Below are 17,142 nucleotides of genomic sequence, written 5' to 3'. Positions count from 1 at the left end.
AAAGCAAATGTGTGTTACTGTTCTGGACAGTGAAGCAGTCTGATGTCATCCCCGTCTTTCTTCCCTCCACTTCACTCTGTTGGTGTTGTTTCAGTTGGTTTCCAAACACTTCATCACACCATCAAAATTTAGCCTAAAAAAAAGAAAGAAAGCCCTTTTTTTTTTCTTTATTCCTTCCTTTCTCCTCCTCTGTAATAAATAGTGTTGTTCCGTTGCTCCGGTGACAGTTAATGGCAGCTGGTTTGTCTTGGACACACTGTGCATTTAAACTGCAGGGAGAAGCTCTGAGAGGAGGGCAAGAACACAAGATGGAAAAACAAGAAAAAAACACAGCTAATTGAGATGCTGAGGAACGCCGCAGAGAAAGGACTTATTGAACTGGCCGCGAGAGAGTGACAAGAAAGTAACTCAAAGAAGGTGCTGACATGCTGAGTCCTGATGGGATGTTTGTCTGTCCAATGGGGTACAGACTGTTCCAGTCAATCCAATGCTGCTCTTTACCCATCCTTCTTTTGCTTGCCTTTTTTTCCATTCCTGCTGCAGGAGTGTTTTCTGGACAGCAAAGTCCTCTAAAACTAACTGGATAAAGTTCTGAGATTAATTTCCTCATTCTGCTCCCACGTCCACCGATCTTTCAGACAGCAGGGGAAGAAAAACAGAAAGAGAGTGATGAAAAAATGTCTGTATTTCCCATTAAACTCTGTGTGAACTCATTGGAAAAAGACATAATACACACAGGCACACACGCACGCACACACACACACACACACACACACACACACACACACACACACACACACACACACACACACACACACACACATCATTTGTTCTTTTAAAACTTTCTCACTAGTTAAGCAAAAATTAAATCAAATTACCAGCTGTTCAGAGGAACTTGAAAAAATATTTTTACAGGTTTGGGAATTTTCAAATACATGAAAATATGTATGTAGTTTTTGAAGCATGTGATCCAACATCAAACTATGAAAGGAGCAATTTGACATGTTAGGAATACACATTCACTTTCTTGTCACGTTTGATGGGATTATCAGTAACATGCTCACATGAAACAGTCAGAACCCACAGCCAGTTAGCAATGGTAAGCATGAAATCAAGACTCTGAGGACAAGAGCTAATGTAGTGTGACTGGTCAGTTTTGGAGGGTTGTGACTGCATGATCAGAAAGGATGTTAATATCACTTCTTAATCTGAATTGTTAATTGTGGAGTATATCTCAAGTTTTAATAGAATCCCATCTTCTTCAGTTTTGGAGAATGTCGTGGTGGTGTTTTGTTGTCAAGTTCCAGTTTGAAGGACTTATAACATCAACAGATGGAGTAAGGGTAACATGATAATGGCTGAATATACTGTAGATACAGGTATTCCTCCTAAAACACTGGATCCTACTTTTTCTTTCTTCAGTGAACCCTCTCTCCATGAAACATGACTAAGACTCACGTATATGTGTGTATTCCCCAAGCCTTTGATGAGATAACTTTGATGATTATTATCTTGAGAACATTATTCAAATGTTATAGTACGTTTGCTAGTAGGATGAGCAAACTTCTGCTAAAGTCTGCATCTTTAGGCCAGGTAGGATGACACAACAGAAAGAGATTCAATGTCTGAAAATGTTAAACGTAGTAGAATCAGTCGAATCAATCACTGTCTTGACATATCAATTAGAATTTAACAGGTTCCGTAAGGCCTTTTGAAAGTTTCAGATTCTTTTTCCAGATGTCACCCCATCTCCTTCACATATCACTCATCTTTCACACATCTGCAAAACAGCTCAACTCAACTTCCTGGTTTCTTGTGCATGTGACAAATCTACCAACAGGTCTGCCTCCGTCACGTTTGTTCAGTTCATTAGGGTTCAACGGTGTGTCTGCATGTATGCTAACACTGCTGCCGTATCATCTCGTGTGCATTCCTGTGTCACTATTTGGGCTTGGGGTTGACATTGCTTTGAACAAAGTTTAACAAAACTCTTTTAAACTGCTTCAACTAATGCCTAGATGTTTGCAACACTGCTCCCTAAACGTGCAGAGGGTAGAAAAAAAAAGTAGAGACAGAGGAAGGAAACCACGGAAAAAAGTGAGTTCCTGGTAATAAGGTTCAGTGAGAGGTTGAACAGAAACACGAAGATACGTATCAAAAGCATGCCTGGTGCTTGTTAGCGTATAGATAACTTCTGGTATGTTGACGGTTTGGGTTTAAAATAATACATATTTTGGCAGTTGTGACTTAGACAGGAGATATAATGAAATAGTACGGATAAAAGTAACTGTGGCTCTTCTTAAGCTCCAGATTTGAAAACTCAACATTTTCAATGGAGATCATGCAGCAAATTTCTGATCTGAAGACTTGACACTTCTGAACACTTTTGAGCTGAAGTTCTTTACTAATACTCTTTAAGATTCTAAAACCGTTATGTGGTCCATATCTGATGAGTATTTCTGTCGTACTACCGCCAGCTGATTTGTGGCTGAGCGTTGTTCTGAAAGACAATTTCATTCAGACACTCTTGGCGTTGTGTGCATTCTGAAATAAATGAGTTTTTCATATTGTTGCTTCATTGCCATGAAAATAAAATTTGTAAGGAAAAACTTCTTAATGTATATATGGATGTGAAGTGGGATGTGAATGTATGAATCAGAAATTGTCCTGCAAAATATGAACCAAAAACTCTGTGGGGTGTTAAAAGGAAAGTAACTGATAACTGCACTCTTGTTTTCATAAATTCACTTGTCTGTTTACACTTGGTTCTGTTTCAGACATGAGGCACGTCTATGACTAGATGTGCCTCATGTCTGCCTTGCTTTGTGACTGTCCATCCATACGGGAGTCCTGTTGTTGCTCTGACCGTGAGGGACAATCACAGGAAAGAGACAGTTTGTGTGGCAGATTAAGTTTTGACAGTTTTTTCTCTTCTGCTGATTATTTCAATGGGACTGGTAGACTGAGAACAAAGCAGGAAGTCATAGCACTAATATTATCACGACAGATATGGAAACTGATAAGACAGAGGAATTGCTCGCAACGTTTTTAAAAAAGGCAGACAGACACTTACAGGAAGATAAGAATTCTACACAGGAAAACAAAGAGCTCAGCCAGAGTGGAACCATAACAACAGGGTGTCCTGTCGCTGCTGCCGAGATACAAACATTCACAGCCTGACTGCTCTTTGGAACAAAATGATTCAGTGATGTTCAACCTCCAGAAACAATGAGTCAAGATTAGAAGACAAACTTGTGTGCACAGTGGTGATTTATCATTTTATCTAATGTTAGCAAGCAGTGTTTAATTAGTTTGATGCCCTCTTTTCAAAGCATCTCAAACTACTTAACAAAACAAAGGCTAATAATAATCACATTAAAACATTTTTATTACATAACAGGAACACAAATCCCAAATCTAAAAGGTCAGTTAATATATATTGTATGTATATAGAGGAGTGTGCATTCACACAATAGCTGAAATATACTACATGGTGAACGAATGGCAACGATTTGTTCCAGCGTCCTCTGCAGCTCAGAACAATATTAATAAGGGTCTCAACATGTAAGAAGAACAGGAACATGTGTGAATGAAAAACATGAGCTCAGGATATTTCTGTGGTGAAATGAATGTAACAATGAGCAACGAACAACAAATGTCTCTAGACAGGTGAGAGATGAGCTGTTTAAATGAACACTGAATAAATTTATAATATAGGGACAGTTTTGATTTGTTATGAACTCCTCTGGGTCAAACTGACAAACATCAGCTCCAGTCTTCTGGCAGACAAGGCAGCACATTGGATTTGAACAAATTTGCTCCATTTCTCAGAGCTTGTGTGGATTAAGAAGAATGTTGTGACTGATAGGAAAGATGGAAAAGGATGGAGTGAGTGAAAGAAATGGGTAAAATGTCAGCGGGTAGTTTTGGAGGTCTGGTCAAATTCTCTTCAAGGACAAAAGGATCGTTGTGGATGTAATTCATGAATGCGGAAGTCCTGTGACATCAGAACGTCAAGAAGACATTTGGCATTGGGTCCCTACGACGTTCTAAGGTTCAACAGGGGGGTGGAATGGCGGTAGACTGATTAGGCCTGTGTGTCTGGCATATATTACCCATAATATAAGTGTTTAAAGTAAATATTAAGTACAGTCATATCACAGATTGAGCGTACAATCACTTTTTTCTACCAATGACATTTTTTTTGTCATATTATGTCCCATTTAAAAATCACATTTTTAAAGTAATTTTTTCTACTCTCCCTTCTACCCCCCCCGCACACTCTTCTTTTAAACATAAAAGAAAGAACGAACTGTGAGGGTGAAGGACAGCAGAGAGGCCCCCTGTCCGCTGCTTTATTCCCCGTCTCTTTAAAACAGTGACGCTGTGTTCACGCTGGGCATTAAGGGCAAAATGGTAATGAAATGTGCATATGTGTGTGTTTGTCTCAGTCACTTTACGCCGTAGCGCTTACAGCTGCAGAATGGCTGCTTTTTATGCCAGAATTATGATGTTTTTCCTGGTTTACTGCTGTTGAAGTGTGCTGGTGGGCGTGCGTTTGAATGCAGACAGGGTCTTTTATAGATCCTTTAATCTTTTCTCCTACTCCATCCAACTCTTGCTCTTTTGTTCCTTTTTTTAACAGGATGTTCCTTCCCTCCACTTCCTTCACTCATCCAGGCTTACATTGTCCTACTGTTTCCTTTTCATCTTTTATCTGGCTTTTTATATTGTTTGCGGTGTGTAATTTAAGATTTGCTACCTCAGCATTCTGCAGAGGGCAGAAACTTGAAGCTTTCTTTTCTCACTCCCATAAACAGAAGCTTGTTAAGTAATGAAAGTAGCACAGAATAGAGTGTGTAGGTGTGTGTGTGTGTCCTGTAGCTTTATGGGAAAATTATTGCATTTCCCTCCTTTACAAAGTCTTTACAAGCTGCTTAAATACAAACAATGGAAACCCAACTGTGTGGAGTCAAAGTGTTTAACAACGTTCTGAGATAAAATACACAAATTCTCTCTTTTGTCACGTTCCTGTCACTATATTTCTCACCTACACTCCAGTTTTTTATTGTACTACTAGGACATGCCATCCTCATCATCTTCATTATCATGCTCCTGCCAAGTGGGGGTCATGACCTGACGGCATTCATCTTTCTTCTTGCTACTGACGAGTGTCAGAGTTGGACGAGATCCCCGAACAAGAGGAGGTCCAAGGGAGTTAAACGAGGAGGAGGATGAAGGCAGGGGAGCCACAGTGGCCTTGGCCTTGCTGTTTAATCCCAGTTGGTGACCCTGGTGGTGTGGCTGAAAGGAGACAACATGGAGTTTCATGCTTCAAAATACATAATAGCTTTGAGCTGAATGTGTTCAAAACACCTGACACAAAACAAAGCCGAAAAAAAAAAAAAAAGTGGCAAATTTGACATGAGAGACTAACATAAGCAATATGCAAAGACACAAGACCTCAGTTAAGTAATGAATAAAGAACAAAATAAAAGCAAAACATTTCCTCCATGTTTGGTTGCAGGATTAACAATACGGCCTGAATTACCCTGATGAATCGAACTACGAGCTGCCACAGAACCGCGCTGAGACAGCACGCATGAAGCGAATGTAAGACAATATGAATCATCACAGCATAAAGTTTCATAAGAAAACCATGGTAATAATATGCCCACTGCTTTTTATCATTTTACTAATCATTATAAAACTAAAATAAAACCAAACAATGATTTACAATATTATGTATTCAAGTCTAATAATCAATTAGACTTGTATAATTAGACTGTATATTTCACTTATATTTATACAGCATATAGCTATGATATAGTTAATAATTATTTTATATTCCTACAAATAGTATTTTATAATTTGTGATGGAATATAAGTAAATATATTTGAATAAATATGATCATAACATGAATACTTTACCTAACAGCTCATAAAATTGTTAAATAATGGACCCAAAAGAGGACAGGATTTTTACTCACAACTTTCTCTTTCTCTCTGTGTTAAAAGGTTAAATGTTTATTTGTTCATAAAACGCACAGTACTATTGAAAATCTTCTTTATGTGAACGTGATTATTTAGTAATTTGACTTTTATGAATAAATGTGATGTTAAAAATCAAATAAATCTCTCTCCCCCTCCCTCTCTTTGTCATCCCTGGTTGTAATGTTGTGCCACTAAATGTCATTTTACTGTTTTGACTATCTCTGAACTTGTCTCTGAGGAGATAACACTTACATCGGATTAATTTAACTCCATTACTTTGAGTGATGAGACCACATGAAAAAGTTAAAATACTAAGCCTCTTTCGAGACTGTAAAACTAAGTCTGACATCTATTGAATACTGTAAATGTGAAAGTGAGGAGGAAGTTGCACTAGTGTCTGCTCCACTCTCTGCGAACAACGTTAATGAATGATATGCATTACTCTTCCTATCCTTAGCCTGTTCTCGTGTTATCAGGTACAATCACATCATTATCATTAGCTCAGCTTGTCTGAGCTGCACACCAGGACCTTTAGAGGCTGTATTTACCTGCCGCTGTCTGCTGCCTGAGGTTTTAGCGCCCTCTAGTGGTTGAGTGTGACCTCTGGATGCAGCTCCTGCCGGCGGCCTGAAATCAATTAGCCTCATTATTAACACCTTCACAACTTTAAATGCATCATTTAATGAGTTCTTAAATGAGACTTGCTTAATTTTTTTTTCATATCTATAAATTTAAGCCCATTGATGAAAGTCTGCTTTGTGAAAAATTAGGCTTTTATAATGAACTCAACTTGATTATAGCTATTATGTCCTCGTAACTATCATCTTATCATCCTCCTCTTACAACCATAAATTTATAACATAATAATTTATAACATAATAATCTACAGATTCCATTCTTTATTAGTTTCCTATTGTTATCAAAAAAGTTAAAGCATAGAATGAAAGCAGCCCGGTGACCTGTACGGGTAGTGGTGCTGTGACGGCACGCCTCGGCTCCGGAGATGCTGGTACAGATTACTGCTCAGACTGAAGGGGTTGAACACAAACTCCTCATCCAGCTGTGTAAGACAAGCCTGGCAGAGAAACAGACTCCATCTTAATGTACTCCATGTACAAGATATATATATACAAGATATACAACGATTTAATTCTAGAATGCAACTTCAGTTGACACAAGCTTATTACTAGTCTGTGTTAAACTACAGCTTCTTTTTATATGGTTCTGGATTCTCCTTTTTGAATAAATATGTGTAAGTAAGTGCTGATAATTCTTCTGCAATTGCTCCCATTTTCAAGTGACATGAAAGGATCTACATCCCAGCCATGAAGCACATATTACATATGCATCAGAGCAACACAATTTAATGTATATGCCTGCTAGATTTTTATTGTTGAATTTGTTATCATTGAAATCATATTTGCGTTGCGGAGATTAACAGAGGTGGGCTTCTCTGAGGGTCTCAATATTCAAATGAGGAATTTGAAAGAGGTTTCAATCAAAACATATTCAATTCCTTGCATCACCATGTGAATTGTGTCTAAACCTCTGAGGTGTGTATACTTCTGTGTATACTTATTTAGTTTGTTAACAAGATATAAGGGTTTAACACACTTGTATAGTCTGCAGGGCAACAGGTGAAGGTTCCTGGCTGGAGATGGGCTGTGAACAGGGCAGTAGCAGCTCTCTGGAGACGACAGGCTTCAGAAGCAGGGAGAGAGACGGAGACGGCTGGAGGATGTAGTGAGAATACACACCTGTGTTGTGCACACGGACGCACGGACGCACGCACGCACGCACGCACGCACGCACGCACGCACGCACGCATCACACACACACACACACACACACACACACACACACACACACACACACACACACACACACACACACACACTCCAGATGAAAGCACTCCCGAGCCCTGTTAACCCCTCTCTCACAAACATGTATAGACCTGAGGCTCCAGCTGTGGACCTTAGTGTTGGTTCCACCTGCAGCAGCAGGAACCAGTCACGACTCTGAAAGAGAGGAAATTAAACCTCCATCACACACACATACAGTATCTATAAGGAAGGAAGGAAGGCTTTTGAAAATGTGTCAGAAGTAACATAGAGAAGAGAGACAACATGAGCAACCTGTACGAAACTAATTTTTGTTATTATTCTGCTCGTAGTCAAATAATATAGCCTATATTTTACTATTACTACTACTACTAAAGTATTACTACCGCCAAATCAAATCAAATTCTGAGCAGATTAAAACCACCTCAGCAGAAATGTGTCTAAAATGATAAAGTAGCAAAATAAAGAAATGAGTTACGACATTTACACAACAATAAACCCACATGCCTCTTTTGGCACAACTTTAAATGTATGTATTGAATGTTTTCAAAATGTCATTACTTCAAAAACTTGACCAAATCAGAAATATAATGACAGGAAAAAAACATTTAAAACCCTAACAATGACATTAGAAAATTAATCAAATTTTGATCAATAGATTGATAAATAGATTGATAGATATCCAGATTATAGATGGATGAGCAAACACATTCACACACCTTGAGTGTGTGGCACAGAGCGTGGAACAAGTTGTGGTTGGATTCCATTTCGTCCCAGTCCAGCTGCCAGCACGTGGTGGGGCAGATCACCAATGGCAGGCCATACAACACACTCTCACACACACCATCTGCACGCAGAGTTCTGTAGGACACAGAGCAGCACACACACACGCGCACACACACACACACACACACACACACACACACACACACACACACACACACACACACACACACACACACACACACACACACACACACACACACAGATAAAGGTATTTTCTACGTCCTCCAAGCTCCTGAATAAATTTTCCTTGGAGCAATGTCTGCAAAAACACTAAATCTTGAGGATAATAGTTTCTCACTATCAAAATTACAATGAATCCAAGACTGTTTATCGGTGTTTGGTCTCCATTACATCACCCTCCATTGCTGCCTTTCAACAAATCATATTTGGCTTAATGTATGTGTCTTTTATTTTGTGTTCATTGCTCCATGCCCCACCAGTTTCTAATAAAAGAATAAAAAATGTACCCAACTCTAGAAGCCCTTGAGTGTTTCGGAGCAACAGAGCTGACGGCTTCAGGAGAACAAAGCCCAGTCTGATGTGATAGAGAGTTTCATCTGAGAAGTATTCTACTGCACACGACCATCAGAATGCTGGGTCAACTTGAGTGAGAGAGAAACATGTGGATTCTACATAATCAAGGAAGGATAGATATGTTGTGGCCATTCGGTTGTGAGTGGACAAGGTCTGCTGCTTGTCAGCACACATGTGTGTGTGTGTGTGCATATCTACAAACAATTATATATATATGTATATATATATATGTATATATATATGTGTGTGTGTGTGTGTGTGTGTGTGTGTGTGTGTGTGTGTGTGTGTGTGTGTGTGTGTGTGTGTGTGTGTGTGTGTGTGTGTGTGTGTGTGGTTTGGAACCCCAGACATGGTGGAAAATATCGAGTGAGGGTCCTTTGCAAGACCCTTAGTGCTATACCAGCCTACCTCAAAACATGAGTGAATACAATAAAGACAGAGTCATACCAGCTCGGACGTCGCCCGGGTTAACAAGGTCTGCGTAACTGCCAAGTTACCTTTGGGAAAAGCCCAAAGGAAAAGATGCAGTATTTGCTTTGAGGATGTTGATAGAGAATTTCAGAGAAGGCCAAACGGAGCTGCATTGTGTTTTTGTAGATCTGGAGAAAGCTTATGACGGTGCCAGGAGAGGAACTTTGGTATTGTATGAGGAAGTCTGGAGTGGCAGAGAAGTATGTTAGAGCGGTGCAGGACATGTATGAGGACTGTAAGACAGTGGTGAGGTGTGCTGTATGTGTGACAGAGGAGTTCAAGGTGGAGGTGGGACTGCACCAGGATCAGCTCTGAGCCCCTTCTTGTTCGCTATGGTGATGGACAGGCTGACAGACGAGGTTAGACAGGAATCTCCATGGACTATGATGTTTGCAGATGACATTGTGATCTGTAGTGAGAGCAGGGAACAGGTGGAGGAGAAGCTAGGGAGGTGGAGATTTGTCCTGGAAAGGAGAGGAATGAAGGTTAGCCGCAGTAAGACAGTGTACGGTCAACCCTCGGTTTTCGAACATAATCCGTTACAGAAGGCTGTTCCAAAAGCAAGTTGTTTGAAATCCGAAACTATTTTTCCCATTATAATTAATGTAAATAATTTTAATCCGTTTCAAGTCTAAAAAACAAGTTTTTTTTAAAAACTGTTTTACACCATAAATAAAAAGGGGTAGAAATAGACACTGTGTTTTATTTTAATAAAAGATATCCTATCGAACTTTGAACATGAATGTGCTACGGAGGAAGCATCCTGGGCAGTTCGCTGGGCTCCCAAGTGAGTTGCGTACAGGTAGGCTCGGCTTCTTTCGGTTCACACCATAAACTGCACTGTATACTGTTTACCATAAATACAAAGGGGTAGAAATAGACACTGTGTTTTATTTTAATAAAAGATATCCTATCGAACTTTGAACACGAATGCGCTACAGAGGAAGCATCCTGGGCATTCGAGTTCACTCGGCTCCCGAGTGAGTCGCGTTCAGGCACGCTCGGCTTCTTTCGGTTTGGTCAAGAGCCGAATTTTGGTCGAGTTCAGAGACGTAAAATTCTCTGATTTTCTGGTCGAAAACTGATTTGGTTGAGAACAGAAGCATTCGTGTGAATGAGAAAGACCCAAGTGGAAGAGTAAGGTTACAGGGAGAAGACATCAAGAAGGTGGAGGATTTTAAGTACTTAGGGTCAAGAGTCCAGAGCAATGGAGAGTGTGGAAAAGAGGTGAAGAAGCGTGTACAGGCAGGATGGAACGGGTGGAGGAAAGTGTCAGGTGTGATGGGTGATAGAAGAGTTTCAGCTAAAATGAAAGGAAAGGTGTACAAAACTGTGGTGAGACCAGCGATGTTGTTTGGTCTAGAGACAGTGTCACTGAGGAAAAGACAGGAGACTGAGCTGGAGGTAGCAGAGATGACGATCCTGAGGTTCTCTGTGGGAGTGACCAGGAAGGATAGGATCAGGAATGAGTACATCAGAGGGACAGCACATGTTAGAGGTTGTGGGGATAAAGTCAGAGAGGCCAGACTGAGATGGTTTGGACATGTCCAGAGGAGAAATAGTGAATATATCGGTAGAGGGATGCTGAGTTTTGAACTGCCAGGCAGGAGGCCTAGAGGAAGACCAAAGAGGAGGTTTATGGATGTAGTGAAAGAGGACATGAAGGTAGTTGGTGTGAGAGAAGAGGATGCAGAAGACAGAGTTAGATAGACGCAACTGATTTGCTGTGGCGACCCCTGAAGGGAAAAGCCCAAAGGAAAAGAAGAAAGAAGATATATAATAATTGAGTCGTGCTAGCCGCGCTAATCATGCTAGCCAAGCTTACAGCACTAACCGTGCTAGCTGTGCTAGTTGAATGAGTTACGCCAGCCATGCCAGCTACTAATCGCAGTATTCACAATGTTAATACTGTAGTTGTTAACATAATTAATGCAAATAAGTGTGTTCACGTTTAGGTTTGTTCAACCTTGTTATATGTAATATTGTGTATGTATGGTCTACAGGTCAGACTTTTTGATAGAGGTTGAAATTGGGACCTGGTTCAGGACTGGTGAAGTGCCTGTTCCCATGAAGGAGGACAATTTCATTGGAGGGAGACAATTCTGGAGAGCTTGATGAACTAGATGGCAAGCCAACCGAAAAGATTCTACGAGGGAGAAGGACCTCCTTGTGTGCGTGGTAGGAGGAACACATGGTGTACCATACAACAACCACACCTGCCCAAACAATTAATTGATGAACTGACTGAACTGAGATTTTGTTTATGTGCGCATTTTGCTATTTTTTATTACTTTCGTTGTTTATTATACTCATTGTTCTGTCAAAAGCAGATTATTTTGTGTTAAATACAATTAGATATATTTTTTAAAGTATTTGTGTGTGTCTCTTTACCGTTATTCACAACCCTGGGCTCCCAGAGTCAAATTAGGCTTGTGATTATTGGTCCATTTTGAAGATAGTCTTTCAAAGAGTAACGTAATCAAAAAGAGGGTTACACTGACTTCTAATGCATCTGGTTATCGTAAGAACCCCCTTTTCGCATCCTCATCTCTTACTTGATTACTTTCAGTCTCTGTGGTTGTTGGTTCTGATTAGCTGACCCCTTGGTGACGGGCATGAAGTCTCGAACGCTCTCAGTCTTTGCGCCCAGGTCTGGGTTTAGCGGGATGAGGGCAGGAGTAATCAGACGCTCCTGCATGTCACACTTCACACACACTAGACAGGTGACAGGTAAGAAGTCAGTGTTACTATGCATTCAAAGATCTAGTCCTGCATATTTTTTAATTTTTGGATCTTTACTGTACGGACCTGCTTGGGTACATGTAAATTATATCACCAGTAAAGTTGTTTTACAGTCAGCAGTTTCCAAGGAATTTTTTTGCCACCTTTTTACACAAGTTGATCAACAATGTAGTCTGTAAAAGCAGATGTGCAACATTTTTATGGCAGCATCTTACAATAATGTCAGTGTTTCTGAAAGTATTCCAGATTTTAAGGAGTAATCAGTAATGATTGTCTGTTTAATGCAGGTGGCTTCATGTCATTTACATTTTTTAAACACCTGCAGCAACACACTGCAGCTAAAAGCCATTCTGTCTATCCTTAATATGAGACAGTAACATGCACCTTAAGCTTAAGGAACGGCCAATTAACCAGAAGCGCGTTTTTTTGGAGGTGGGAGGAAGCCAAAGAACCCGGAGAGAACCCACACAGACACGGGGAGAACATGCAAACTCCACACAGAGCAGGACCCGAACCCAGAACCACCTTGCTGTGCGGCAATAGCGCTACCTGCTGTGCCACCGTGCCGCCGGTCTGGTCAGGATCTGATGGTAAATTATGTTCTGTAATGCGCTACACAGTGATACAATTTAGCTGTTCTGAAAGCTTTATTTGGCAGAATTGTTTGTGGCAACTCTTAGATGTAATTCCATCAGAGATAGACTTTCCTTTGATGTGTATTACCCAACTACAACTGCTATGGTGATTATGGTTCCTTTTTGCTGCTTGACAAAGTTGGTTGCGTGTGCTTCAAAGACATGGCTATTCATGTGGATTTTTCTCCAATCTGAGAGACAAAGTAAAATATCTGTCACTTCTAGGAGACTAACGATTGAAAAATTTAAAGTCACACTGACAGACAGGTTTTCTTAATTACCAGCATGTATTTTGAGATACTGCCTAACACAATTTAACAAAACATTGTTAATCTAGATAATTCACTTATTACCCTTTTTGTGATCATGCTGGAATAAAAAAGAAAACTCCAGGAGTCGTGTACCTTCCTTCAACTTAGCAACATTTGATGCAGCAGAGGCAAGCCACCCCTTTCATCTATTTTGGAGCATGACTATAGATAGACTGATCCGTAGTCAAACAACTATCAGCTGAAAGCACAGACACCAACGCCATTAATAAAAGATGACCAACAGTGTGACCTGTATTGTTGTGTGCAGTGGTTGTACCTGGAATGGAGTTGTCCAGAAGGCTGGGCAGAAGGAGATGGATGTGCTCTCTGTCTCCTCCCTGCTCCTGAAGCCATGCCTTCAGTACAGTCTCAACAGCAAGCACACTATTTTCCACCCGCTGTAGGTCAACCTCTGTCCCCAACGTCAGACAATCTGAGAATAAACAAACAGGTGCATCAGCATCTGTACTGAAGGTGACCCATGCTAATGTAAAACATGAAACTAATTTAAGTCAAATCAAATATGCTATTTTCAGATTAAAAATATTTTGTTGACCCATTTTTGGACGTTATAATATTTTACTCTATGACCACTAGATGGCATTAACGTTCAATACATGTCCATTCTAGACTCTGAAGACACTTAAATTTGCCATCTAAGGACTTCGGCATCTCTGAATTAACCAGAAGCCACCTTAAGCCCTAGTGGGTGAAAAAGTCTAGTATTGACTCCCTAGAGGAAAGAAGTTGAGATAAATTTCTGGAATTTAAATTGGTTTTTGAGATGCTGAAAAAGTAGCAGCATATCAACTTTTTTTTCTACACCTGAAGTGCCACCAAGTTCTGGTAAATAGAGAACAGCTACCTTACTCTGGTTTGCCTGCCGATCTTCACTTTTCACTCCTGAAGAGAAGACTTAATGGACCAGTCCCAACTTTCTATCCTGGTATCTTAATCATCACCCAATGTCCAATTGCTATTGCACACTAGATGTAAGCACTACATCACATGTGTCAAACTCAAGATCCAGAGGCCAAATGTGGCCCAACATCATTTTATGTGGCCAGCGAGAGCATTAAAAGGTCAGTGTCTAAAAATAAATGGGTCAAATGTGTGCTTTGACCAGAAACTACATCTCCCACTATGCAGTAATTAAACCCATTTTAACTTTGACAAAAATGTTTTGATCCTAACTTGTGTTTGATGTTATTTTTCTTTAGTCATTGGATAGTTGTATCCTTCATTGATGGAGTTATGTGAGTTTCATAACCTGACAAAAGGATTTATGTTATAAAAGAGCAACAACCAAACATTTTTTCAGTGCAGCTGTAATGTTTTTAGCTTGAGAAAGAATGGGTATATAACATTAAGGAGTAGTTACATTTATTTTACAATAAATTTAGTTACATTTATGTGACATCTGGCTCTTTGAGGACAGCCATGACGCTAATGAGGCCCTCAGTGAAAATGAGTTTGACACCCCTGCCCTAGATGATAGCCCTCACCTCCTGTGCCCTGTATATGTTATATATTATATGCACATGCCATGTTTGCAGATAGAGGCATGAGAACATAACAAAGGATGAATTTTTTTTTTTTTTAATTTCCCTTCTAAGAACTGTTAGAGACAAAATGGAAAGAAGAAAACGTTGTTGCTTCTTTTATATGACTAAAGCAGATGCATTATGGAATGTATTTTTTGTTCTGACCCCAAATTAACTTTATTAGTAAATAAGTGGATCATCATAAGAGAAAAAGACTGTGCTAAGAGCAAGACCGATGAAAGAGGAGAGAGCAGTAGTAATGGTTCTGTTCATTTACATGGTTTCCTTTCATGTGTCCAATGTCCTTTTAAATATGATACATATTTGTGTAAAGCTATGACCATCAGTATATGGACTGTAGTTATATAGTGCTTTTCTAGTCTGACTGACTACTCACAGTGATTTGCAATACTACCCAATATTCACCCTAACTTTCATACAGTGGTGGTAACAGGAATCACCTCATATTTAGGACTCAGTATTTTGCCCCTAGGATACTCCAACCTGTGGGCTTCAGGGCTGAGGATTGAACCACTGGCCATCTGATAAGTAGACAACAGCTCTACCACTGAACCTCATTCAACGGTAAAATAAGTAAATAACAGTAACATTGGACTTGCACCCCACTAAATATCAGCTTTGCCACCTTACTGAGTGAAGATGTAATGGTAACTGAGATGGTATGATAGAAAGAGAAAAAATAGACATTATCTTACAAAAAGTTTGAAAAAGAAAACAGACAAGGCAGAATGAAACGGAAGAGAACAGTCCTTGAGAGACCTAGGGAAGATGGAGGAGAACCGGCTGGAGAAAATCAATAGCCATTTCCTTTAATAATGTCTGTCTGGGGAGTAAAAATGGAAAGAAGCGACAGACTGAGAAAGAGGGATATCAGAGAGAAATAAATATGTAAGTTGGTGTAGCCAAAAGAAGGTCAGGAATTACAGAGAGACCATTGAACAGGAGAAATGAGAGAGGACAGGAGAAGGTGAGACAGGGAATAGATGGATGGGTATGTGACCTCAGGGATGATGGACTGTACCATCAGAAATGGTTGTAATTTGGCAACGGAGAGTGTATCTGAGTGTGTTTGCATGAGACAGGGTGATAAGGACAGAAAAGGAGGTGCTGTGCATCTCAGCATAAATAACAGAAGACAGTCAATTATGTGTGTAGGTGTGTGTATGTGTATGTGCAATGCTATACATTACTGACTGAGAGCAGTTAACCTCAGTCTGTGTTCAGTGAGAACAGGGAGTTGAAGCAAAGCAATTCTGCCTGTGCCTCCTCAGCAGGCTTATCTGTCTTCAGAAGAATGTGTTTACACTGCTAAATCCTCTAACAGATGTCTCTCCTTCTGAGTCTTTGCTGTGTTCATTAAGTAGGTATGGAAGATTATGAAATGATTACAATGTGTGTTATCATTCATTATCTATTACTTCTTGTTATATCTTTTTAGCTTTCTCTTGCTGTGCAGCCAAATCAAGGGACTATTTCCTGACACTTACAAAGCTGGTTGTGATCCTGCTTCTAAACCAGGACATTTTGAAGACTGACATTTCAATATTATTATTCACAGATTTGTTAACAGCTCCTGCATTTACTCCAAGATATAGAAATATAATTTTGTCTGCAATGTTCTTTTTTGTTTTTAACTTCACTGCCTTTCTTCGACATCTAGTTCTTGTCATGGGCGCAGCAAAGATATTGCGGTGTTGCACCCATCATAAGGTTTAGGACCATTTGGCCACTACTGTCACAGGTACAACTAGAAGAGATGAGGGGAGATCGCACATTAAAATTAAAATTTACCTTTATATTTGTCATCTTCAAGTATTTAATTCTGCACTGAAGTTTTTTTTACTTCCACTACATCAAATGACAACAAAAAATGTGGAAAGGAATTATCACTTGACTCTGGTGCTGCCCACAGCTAAATGGAGTATTTTAGTAACTTTTAGCTCATGTTTTTATGATTCAACTGTTTTGGGATGTCAAGATTTTCTAGAGTGCCCAGCAACTAACAGCAGACACGCTGAATTAAAGATGGTGCGGTGAACATAGTGGAAATGAAACATGACAGATGGATGGAACTTGTTTCTATGTCCCCCTCCTCCTTTCATTCATGGCAAGGATAATAAAAGTGGATTTACTGACACATGACCACCTAATTACTTCAGAGATTTCTGAGCTGTAACAGCTAAGGAAAGCCTGGGTGTGAGGTACATTCTCTTTAACCCCAAGGCTACCAAACTACATTTATTGCAACAGTTCAGTTCACAGT

The 17,142-nt window shown here is 39.8% G+C and overlaps 1 protein-coding gene across 4 annotated transcripts in view; it reads right to left on the bottom strand.

Annotated features, from left to right (window-relative positions):
* m1ap (meiosis 1 associated protein) overlaps nucleotides 1-17,142 on the bottom strand; it is a 55,497-nt gene continuing 38,355 nt past the window's right edge. Inside the window, exons 5-14 of one of the 4 annotated variants that reach the window (XR_011034313.1) lie at nucleotides 13,592-13,747; nucleotides 12,182-12,341; nucleotides 8,555-8,696; nucleotides 7,949-8,012; nucleotides 7,609-7,751; nucleotides 6,954-7,069; nucleotides 6,543-6,621; nucleotides 5,051-5,304; nucleotides 426-631; nucleotides 140-284 (exon numbers count right to left, since the gene is read on the bottom strand). Coding sequence is in view for 3 of the 4 variants with exons in the window: in XM_068307640.1 (XP_068163741.1) it covers nucleotides 5,077-5,304; nucleotides 6,543-6,621; nucleotides 6,954-7,069; nucleotides 7,609-7,751; nucleotides 7,949-8,012; nucleotides 8,555-8,696; nucleotides 12,182-12,341; nucleotides 13,592-13,747 (1,088 nt within the window). In the remaining variant the exon portion in view is untranslated. The other 3 variants (XM_068307640.1, XM_068307639.1, XM_068307638.1) reach the window with 3 other exon arrangements.

This window comes from Antennarius striatus, chromosome 23 (assembly GCF_040054535.1).
Source record: "Antennarius striatus isolate MH-2024 chromosome 23, ASM4005453v1, whole genome shotgun sequence".
Classification (NCBI taxonomy): Eukaryota; Metazoa; Chordata; class Actinopteri; order Lophiiformes; family Antennariidae; genus Antennarius; species Antennarius striatus.
This window is presented reverse-complemented; position numbering and strand designations above follow the sequence as displayed.